This window comes from Papaver somniferum, chromosome 3 (genome assembly GCF_003573695.1).
Source record: "Papaver somniferum cultivar HN1 chromosome 3, ASM357369v1, whole genome shotgun sequence".
Lineage (NCBI taxonomy): Eukaryota > Viridiplantae > Streptophyta > Magnoliopsida > Ranunculales > Papaveraceae > Papaver > Papaver somniferum.
Genome location: NC_039360.1, coordinates 175,784,692 through 175,794,874, shown reverse-complemented (window position 1 = coordinate 175,794,874; position 10,183 = coordinate 175,784,692). Strand labels below are relative to the sequence as shown.

The following is a 10,183-nucleotide window of genomic DNA, read 5'->3' as shown; positions in this document are numbered from 1 at the left end:
TCATTAATGCATCATCTTGATCGGTTATGATGACCCTCAAAAGTTGATTTTCCCGGAAGAATCTTTTCAATTGACGTAATGCCCAATGATAATTATAGTCCCTCTCGTTTTCCATTAAACACCAACCCAATGTGAATGTTACCTTGTCCGATGTGTGCCCCACGATGTTCAACAACGACATATTGTATTTGTTTGTCTTGTAGGTGCAATCCATCATAAGAACACCACAACATGTATGAGCCAATTGTGAAAGCAAAGGATGCGAAATGAATATTTGAAGGGGCTTGTTGTCCGGCCCTCTTTTAATGATACGCGTGTAGTTGTAATCCTAAACTATCTTCTCAAATTCTTGCATAACGCTCCTCCCTTTCCATTCCACCCTTCTAATACTTGCTTGTGAGCCATAAATTGTACTTAGAGAAGATACGCTCGTCTGAACCTTTTCCTTGAAGCCTCTGAGAATTTATCTCGGTTTGATAAATGCTTTGGTCAATCTCTTTACGTCCTCTATTTCATGAGGTTTTAGCTTCGAAACTAGGGAGTGACCAACAAAATCTTTCGGATCCCGGTGGTTATGACATCCGAACGAAACCTCACAATCTCATTCATTGTTCTTGTCATTTAAACGGAATACAATTTTAAAGGGGCAATTATCCTTCCTCGTACGAGTCTTGTATACTCTATTCGTCTTCTTTGGATATACATAATCCTTTCTCTTGTGGTTATCCTTCTCCTTGTATTACCCACTTCTCTCGCAAACCATCTCAAAATGGCTTTTTGAACCTTGAGTATTCCTCACCAACACACACATGTTCTTAAGAGCAGTCTCTTTATCCCAAGCAATTGCTTCCTTTGGATCTTTTATTCCCTAAGTTACCACGCCGGTAGGAGGTTCCGGTATGTCCCATACTTAATATACCATGCCAGTATTTAGCTTTGGAAAACACTCCTTCCTGTATGTTTTTTTGCAGGTACCGGTATGGTAACGTTAAAACTGAACAAAGCCGGTACACAGTTCCGGCATTCTCGTTGTCTATGGTTCCGCGCCGGTACACAGTTCTGGCATAGTAGTTAATTAATTGAACATGCCGGTATTTAGCTTCGGAAGACACTGCTTCCTGTATGTTTTTCATTCAGTATCGGCATGAAAACCTTAGAATTTAAGCATGCCGGTAGCATATTCGATAGAATATTCCGTGGTAGGTAAAAAGTAACTTTTGTACCGGCATAGTTTTTTGGTTGCAAACTATGCCGCTTTTAGTTTCAAAATGGGGGATATCAAGGTTCCGGCATGGTCGTAGTATGAATACTATGCCGGTATTTGAGGTTCCGGCATGGTATGCATACTTAGACCATGCCGGTACCGAGCTTTTACAGCAGCAGCAATGGTGGATTTAAAGAAAAAAAAACAATTTTTCAACCTATTCGCAGCTTTACCTGAGTATTGGGAGTGCTTATATATTGAGCTAGTTTACTCTCTTGGGTTGGTTCTTCATGAAACACTTCATGCTCATAAAATTCATGTTCCAAAGGTGTTGGTTCCACAAAAACTTGCAATTGTGAGTTGTTGTCATTGGATGAAGATTCAAGATATGCTCCTTGTTGTAGTTGAGCTAAAGATTCAGCCACAACAGTTCTCTCTTCACAATCATCCTCCATTTTCACAATTCCCTCTCTAATTTTCTTTCCCTCCTTCTACTCTCACCTCACTCACCCAAACACAAATAATAACACACACTAATCATTTATCAAAAATCTTAAGATTTTACTAATTATTATTAATTACTAATCCTGATTAGTGAGGGGTAGATTAGAAATTACATAAAATACTTAGATAAGGGGTGATCCTCATTTGATATTTGGATCCCGTTTTTGTCTTTTTCCTATATCCCCAATTGTTTTTTATATCCCAATCGCGCGTTCTTACAAAAGGTCTAATCTAAAATTCAGATAACGAACTTAGAGTTCAAGGAGAACAAGAAACAAACTGATTAAATGGTGATCATTTTCAAGCGATTTCACCAGGTAGTGCGGAGACATATTTTTGTTTTGTTACAACAAAAATATTTGATGCTTATGCGCCAACATACAAAAGCACAAGCATACATGTATGATGCGATTTTCATATATAATGCTATATATAAAAGCACAAGCTCCAATTAGAGCTTATGAGGTTGCAAGGGACAACCTAATTGACAAAGATGAATCCATTTGTACACCTGAACTTTTAGGTGCTGATGATACTATCCATATATAGATAAAATCGGAGTTCAAATATCTGGTGCCAATGTAGTACTACGACCTTGTGCTACGCGGGATGCTTGGGCTTTAACGGAATACTGTCTCTGCAGATCTTTTAATATCTCTAGGAGTTCCTGGAATGTCGGTCGGCATTTTGGGTCACTGCGTTCATCAAGTTCCAGAAAAGAATAGAAGGGAAAAAAAAAGAAAAAAAACAATATGAAAGGATTAGGATTCTGGGCCATAGTAATCATAAGGTTTGATTTCTATTATTTGGGTTAGGTGAGAAATTGTCACTGCCAACAAACAAACAAACAAACAAGCTGAAAGATTAGCACCTGTGCCAGCAGCTCTCAATTATGGATACCCATCGTGGATCCATTTCTTTTGGGATGTCAGGTCGTTGGTCCATGAAGCCTACAGCTCCAACTACCTGCATAATTACTATTAAATTGTGTCTATATACTGTCACTTGAGAATTCATTCGTAAACTGCCTACTTTATGTAAAGCTAAGAAACTAACTAAGACATAGATATCAGGCAAAACCTCCAAATAACATTAGTGCAACAAGTTTTTGATAGAGGTTGGAAAGCATCAACAAGGCAGACCCATTAGCATTTAGTGACAGGTGCTGAGAGGAAATTAGATGAACACTCCCCATAATTACCCCACTAAAAGATTAGAACAAAGTAGTAAACAAAGATTACCTGCATTGAGTTGAAGTTATCCCAAGGAATCTTCTGCGTGGCAATTTCCCACAATACTACTCCATAGCTATATACATCAGACCTAGAGGTTTTAAAAATACAAAAGTGAAGTAACTTAGCTGTTGAGCTTGAGAAACGAGAAAAGTCAGAAAATCCAAATCTCATTGCCAAAGACTCAAAGAAACAAATAAGAGTTGAACTTACTTCTCATCTGAGCGCTCGTTACGGAGAACCTCGGGAGCCATCCACTGCGGCTGGATGATTAAAGCAAAAAAAATAAAAATAATAATAATAATAAAAAATCAATTGAGTTTGAGCAACTTGGTAAATAGAAAATGGAAAGAGCATGCCTTTAAAATAAATAAATTGAAAGAGCATGCTAAGGAAATGATATGATATGTACCGTTCCTTTTCCAGTCAGTGTTGAGAGAAATGTTTGATGTTTGAGTTTTGAGAGACCAAAGTCTCCGACCTGATGGAAATTAAAAGATGATAAACATATGATGCTTCGTTATGTGCATTTTTGACATAATGTAATGAAATAGAACAAAAACAAACCTTCACATTCCAGTTTTTATCAACCAATAGATTTGACGACTTCAAGTCTCGGTGGACAATAGGTGGGTTGCAGCAATGAAGATAATTCATACCCCGTGCCTGTAAAAGGGTTTCACAAAAATCAATATTTTGTAAGAGAATCTACTATTCCAGATCAGAGTCTAAGACCAAAGAGCAAATGAAAGTATCATATATTTATACCATTAAACAGGTATAAAAAAATATAGCTTATAGTATTTGATCTAGGAAATGTGAATAACAAATTCAAACAATAGGGGAGACTATTTTAACTAGTAGTTCAAGAAACTCTTTCAAATCCATTGCCCACAACATAGACTCGAGAGACGAGTTATTACCAAAGAGAAAGCAGGTCAGTGTAGTCAACGGCATTAATCATATATTTTTCACTTAATGGAGAAGAGATCAATAGAAGATTTGAATTGAAATACAACCTATATCCTAGAAACTTCATACAAGACGAGTACTTACAATGTCCAAGGCCATGAGAACACGTCGCCTCCAATCTAATTTCTGGGTGCTCCTTTGAAGGAACTGAAATAAACTTCCACTGCATTAAATAGGTTGTAAGCTCGGTAAGGAAAATAAATTGAAGGTCAATCACCTTATTAACAAAAACATCTTTAGCATAGCAGATAATGCTATATACATAAGCACATTCAACGTGAACCAAGTACCCTTGATCAATCTTGGAAGTTTTCAGGAGAAAAATGGAGAATGTACCGTGGCAGGAACTCGGTGACAATGCACATATGCTGAGGTGATGCTACTGCCCCCATAAAAAGTAGCACATTTGGATGTCGCAGCCTCTTCATAAGTAATACCTATGTAAAAGATACATATTAGGCCAGTGCACACATCTGTGTGGTGCAAAAGAGAAGATACAAAACGAAGTGCCGCTCAAATAATCATACAAAAACTTAAGCACGTTATATTCCTCAAAACATGAACGATAACAAAAATGCCTCCGAGAGTTTGTCCTAGCTGTTGCTGCTGCAATTTGCTAGAAACTTCATAACTTTTTCAAGAGAATAAATGTCAGGTTTATTGTTTGTTTCTAGGGCCTGATGTGAATACCAGGTACAATTTTAATTTTACCTTTGAATATTAGAAAAGAAAGATTATCCTGGCTGAGATATTACCTCTTGTCTAAAGGCACGCAGCAAATCATCCGAGTACTCGATCTTTGAAAATACCTTTACTGCAACATCCTGCACGAAATTGCTAGTAAACACCACAAAAAATGCTAGCACTCTCTTCAGGGGGAACCTATTTTATTTAATGCTCATTATGAAAAACAGAAATAAAATACCAGCATCGGTATCATAATTGCTGATATACTTTTACATGTAACAATTCATTTGCATGAGCAAGATGTGGCACTTCGGGCTAACAAATTAGGCATATATATAATAGTTTCGTCATCCGTGCAAATGAAGTTCTCGAAGGAAAAGTAAACATACCGAGCCACACCAAAGACCATGATACACAGTGCCGCATGAACCTGGGACCATTAATCAAAAATTGAACATCAGAAAACATTTCATTGTTGATAAAAAATTGAGAAAAGGAGGTTAATACGAAAAAGTGGAATTTTACAGGAAAGAACTGCAAGGCTATGCAGTCTTTTCAAGCTTTGGAAACAGAAACACAATCAGAGCACCATACGTAACTGCAACATGCTTTAGCAAGGTTCAAAGAAATATCAGCAAGGGTGAAAAATATAGCATACCTTGCCCTATTTGTTCTCCAACCGTTAAGTCTTCCCACAAAATATCATAATCCAACGAACATGTTTCCCTATCAACTTCACGAATACCACTGCTACTGTTACTACCACTAGTGCTTACACTGCTTAAGCTGGTAGCATTCAGAGAAGAAGACCAAGAACCAGGGGCTTCATTTTCAAATTGATTCCTACCTACAACCTGGATTTCCGGCTTTACAATGGTATCAGAACTCTTCTGCTGATCATCAATTTCATGTTCATCATTCAAAACCGTAACATCACGTGTAGTCCTTGCTACTGACCCATCCTGTTCACTTCCCCTCCATGGCCAGGATATCCCCTTCTTGCCAATCCAAGCCTCTGCCTTGGAGGTTATTCTCATGTGGATCCCAATCTTCCCATCACCATCATCACCAGAATGTCCTGTGGGCTGTTCCTGGGATCTTAGAGAACCCTGAGAATGACCACCGAAGGGAGTCGAGGATAAGTCTCCCCTAGGCGAGCTAGCTCCACTGGAACATGGAACCTCCCAACGATCAAAATGTTGGCTATTTGAATTTGCATCACGCGTTTCGTATTCTAAGGTGTTATCACTCGTCTTCATTTTCGATCGGACTTTATTGGTCATTCTGGACGCCTGTTTCATTGTGCTATTATTCAAGATGTCTACCAGAAAAAATATCATTAAGACAATTAGTGTCCTCAGTTCTCTTAATTTTTGAATTCCATATAGGCAGATAATCAATTTCAAAAATCTTAACTTACCAGATTCGAAATCTTTGAGGCAATCATAACTTGCAGAGGTTGTTGAGAATCAACACCAGTATTACTAGTTGGACTACTCCTGGTAGACACTTCTGGAAATTTTCTTTCAGAAGATGGGAATACAACCTCTCGAAAGGGCTGAGTATCTCCAGATACACTAATAATCCCAACCAAACTACCATTATCATCATAGAACGGCGTATTGGTTGCAAGGACAAGAAACCTTTCCCCTTGTTTATTCTTGACAGTACACTGTCCAGTCCAATTCTCCCCTAAGGAATTCCTCTCCACTATTTGATTAGCTTCATCACAGTCTCTGGAATCAACAATAAGAGTGCGAATATCCTGACCAAGCGCTTCTGATGCAGAATAACCATAGAGGCTCTCAGCCATTTGATTCCTAAAAAATCGAATAGTCCATAGACGGATAGTGCAGTCATTACTTAACTAACTACTATTATTCATAATCATACTAACAAGAAATGGAATGATAATTTAAGAAGAGCTCACCAGTGAATTACGCGACCATTAGGCTCAAAGATATGAACAGATTGACCCATGGACTGCAAGATATTAAGATACTGTTTATTACTAAAACTAACAACAGCAGTTTCACTTCCTTTACTAGGATTTGAAAACTCAGCACTAGGTCTTCTTCTACTGATACTATTACTACTATTGACTCTCTGTAAAGGAGAATGTCCAAATGAAGCAGAACCCATTTTCCATTGACCAGAGTTCCCCCTATTCCTTTCTTCATCACCACCTCTTCTTGAAAATCTGGATCTTTGTGGTGATACAGAGTGAGACCTCTGATTGTTGTTCCTGTGACCTGGTCTAGCAGAGAGAGTCAATTTGGTAATTTCATCTTGGAGATGAGCATGTCCTGCTTCAAGTTCCTGAATCTTCTTTAGGAGTTGTTGCTGTTGTTCTAGTGGTGAAGGATTGTCACCCATGATGTGTTTGTGTTTTTTACCGAGAGAAAATTGAAACCCAATTAGATTGTAATTTAAGATTTCTTGTTCTCATCATCGTCATCAGAAAGAATAAGTGAACTGAATGAAGATAAATCGAAAGGAATTATTTCTTTTGTTCACTCAAATGATTGACTGATTTCAGTGGATCAGAACTTTATCCAGTAATGTTTTTGTCTGTGCATGTTTTGTTTGATACATATTCTTGTCTATCGGAAGCTTTGGATAATAACTCCCAAAGGGGTGCTGATATTTTATCATCTTTTTTGTTTTTTATCAATTATTTTATCATCTTCATCCATATGATGATGATGATGATATGAGGACTTCTGTGTTTGGACGGTCAGCTTACAATCCTGTTAAAAGGGCGGTAATTTAATAAGAAAAAAAGATCATTACATGGTAATTCATGTCACCCTTTATAAAAAAAATAATATTGAATGACCAATTAACCCTTATTATTAATAAACAAGATTAGTGTTGATAATTAAGATTAGTATTGATAATTAATTTTCATTTATAACAACTCTAAAATCGGATTTTTAAAGTTGAAAAAAAAAGTTGTGAGGGGAAGAAAAAGAAACTTTTGTGATATTTGTGAAACCCTAGATTTTGATTCACTCAACCAAAATGAGTGATTCCAGTGACAAATTTGAGATGGGTGAATCTCTAAATTAGTTCTCATTAGCTTTTTGTCGCTCAAAATTATCTAAAGTAAAAAATCGAAACTTTTAAAATTTCAGAAAAACTTATGGTTGGAATTTAGCTCGTTACCAACCGTAACTTGGAGTTACGGTTCCAAAAGTATCGAATACCAACTGTAACTGGTTCAATTTGGGGAAAACCCAATCGTAATACCAGTTACGGTTGGTAGAATGACAACACATAGCAACCGCAACAAATTACGGTTGGTAACTAATGAATCGAGATCAACCGTAACTTACCTACGGTTGGTAAGGTTATTTGAGTTACAAGTCGTAACTCAAATACGGTTGATAACAGTGATGCAATTACAAACCGTGAAAAGAAATTGAAACATCCAGAACAACTTACGGTTCGTAACTTAAGTAACGAGACCAACCGTAAGTAACTTACGGTTGCAAAAAAAAATCGTAACTGAACATTTTATCTCAAAATCAAGAACTTACAGTTGGTATTTGAGTTAAATGAACCGTAAGATCAACCAAATCTACAGTTACGGTTCCAATTGGAGTTATTACCAACCGTAACTCACATGCAACACAGAAATTTCAATTTCAATTTTGATCCAAAACCCTAATTTTTGATACAAAACTAACTTAAATCAAACACAATAAACTAAATCCTAACTGTGTCTTTTCAAAATATAGTTTTCAATCAACGATTATCAATTTTTTAAATCGCTGATTAATCGAGGATGATGAAAATTTCAATTTTAATGGAGGAGGAGAAGAGAAGACGAAAAAATCAAAAAAAACTGTTTTGATTTTTCTGATTCCATTAGGTTAAAAATAGAAGAGGGTAATCTAGTCAATTTACACCTCCTATAGGACACCCCCTAACCAATAAGAGGGACATTGCTATCGCATTTGCCGCCCCTCCAATGGAACATGCCGCCCCTTTAACAGGATTGTTTTACTACTTTATTTTGCGCAAGAATATGACTTGTCACATTTCCAAAGGTACCTTTCCAAAAAAACTTTAATTTGGTAATGGCTAAATTATCATCGGGTATCCCCTAAATGAGATTAAACTTTAGATTTCCATTTTATCTTCTAATGTTTGTAGGAGAAGAAGGATGAATTTGGGGGTTTGTGTTAGAGCACTGCTCGGTCGAACTCGCAAGCGTTGCTATCTCTAGTTTGTTTGTCAAGTTTAGTTGTCAAAACTATAAGTCTTGATTTCTAGGCTACTTATAGCTAAGTGTAGTTGAGCTCTAGACTCCACGGTGTTCATCATGCAAAGACGAAGAACTACTCAAGGAACTGGTGGAACTTCATTGACAAAAAAGATATGTGGAGACTTGAACTTATCTATCACTCAAAAGTCTATCTATTCTATCTCCTATCTCGAGACACAAGTTGTATTGCTATATAGACTTCAATTATACACATTTGCTCGAGCCAAGTTTATCTTGCTTATCTATTTTTCGAAATATGTAAGCTTTGGCTTTGGCCAAGTTCATCTTTACTCGTGACGAAAGTCATGTTGATCATTTCAATAACTTGAAAATCGCTTTGATGAAAAATAGTTTGTGAATAACAACTATATAACATCCTCTAAGAATGTTTCAATGATTGAAATGAGAGTTTAGAATATATAACCTTGAATGGATCTAAACATTGTATGTGAACTCATACTTGTGTAAGTCCGAAATCCTTGAACCAAAGTATATGTACTTTACTGGTTTAGGATGACCGGAGCTAAGTCCGCGTACTGTCGAAATTTCACATCCCGTGAATTTCTGCTAGAGTTTGTGAACCAAAAACAAGCTCAATCCAGGTACTAAGTATGCGTACCCGTATGCGTACTTAAGTGGGTTATTTTCTAAAAACGGTTTATTCGTGAATTAAGACATTTGTAAATTAAGGAATGCAATCTTTGCAAACCATGGATATAATGTTCATGAATTGATTCGAGTGAATCAAAATCGTTTTTGCTTCGATTGTGTCTTGAATACTTCTATGAGATCTAAGCAATTGAATAACTCTCTAACTAGTTCTTTTGAGTCATTTTAACTAGTTATGGTGAAGATGAATAAGGTTGATATGAAAGTGCTCATATGGCTAACCATTGGTTAACTATTGTTGAACCAACTAAGTGTACACGTTTAGGTACGGTTACTCAAACCTAAATGAAGTTACATTTCATTTGTGTATAACAAGCTAAGTTCGATCTAACGGTTGAAAGATATTAGCTTGAATCTAATCAGGTTTTCATCTAACGGTGAATATTGAATGCTTTGTTTGGTAACTTAGATTACAAACCCTGATTTGGAGACTATATAAAGGAGACCTCTAGCAACTGGGAAACATAATCCCCACACCTCCTGTGTGATACTAGTTGTATAAGCTAGAGTCGATTCTCCTTTAACCTTAGGTTTTTCACGAAACCCTATAGGCTAACGACTTGAAGACTTCATTGGGATTGTGAAGCCAGACCCAACTATTTTCTTTGTAGTTGCGTGATCTGAGTACAATCATAAGATTGG

General features: G+C 36.7%; 1 protein-coding gene across 1 annotated transcript; it reads right to left on the bottom strand.

Moving 5' to 3' along the window:
• Positions 1–1,965: 1,965 nt before the first annotated feature.
• LOC113358099 (mitogen-activated protein kinase kinase kinase YODA-like) lies at positions 1,966–7,225 on the bottom strand. Its single transcript, XM_026601612.1, has 13 exons — positions 6,530–7,225; positions 6,020–6,419; positions 5,258–5,891; positions 4,989–5,029; positions 4,668–4,736; positions 4,249–4,349; positions 3,997–4,075; positions 3,508–3,606; positions 3,353–3,421; positions 3,154–3,203; positions 2,950–3,031; positions 2,580–2,674; positions 1,966–2,403 (listed from the first exon to the last, which is right to left on the bottom strand). Exons 1-13 carry the CDS (start codon positions 6,973–6,975, stop codon positions 2,271–2,273), a joined length of 2,298 nt encoding a protein of 765 aa, XP_026457397.1. The 5' UTR covers positions 6,976–7,225; the 3' UTR covers positions 1,966–2,270.
• Between the last annotated feature and the right edge of the window lie 2,958 nt (positions 7,226–10,183).

Excerpts from the sequence above, each read along its gene's own strand:
- LOC113358099 (XM_026601612.1), bottom strand. The coding sequence starts at position 6,975 with ATGGGTGACAATCCTTCACCACTAGAACAACAGCAACAACTCCTAAAG. Across the intron at positions 4,350-4,667 it reads TGCGTGCCTTTAGACAAGAG|GTATTACTTATGAAGAGGCT; the intron begins GTAATATCTCAG and ends TCTTTTACATAG. Across the intron at positions 2,404-2,579 it reads ATTGAGAGCTGCTGGCACAG|TGACCCAAAATGCCGACCGA; the intron begins GTGCTAATCTTT and ends TGATGAACGCAG.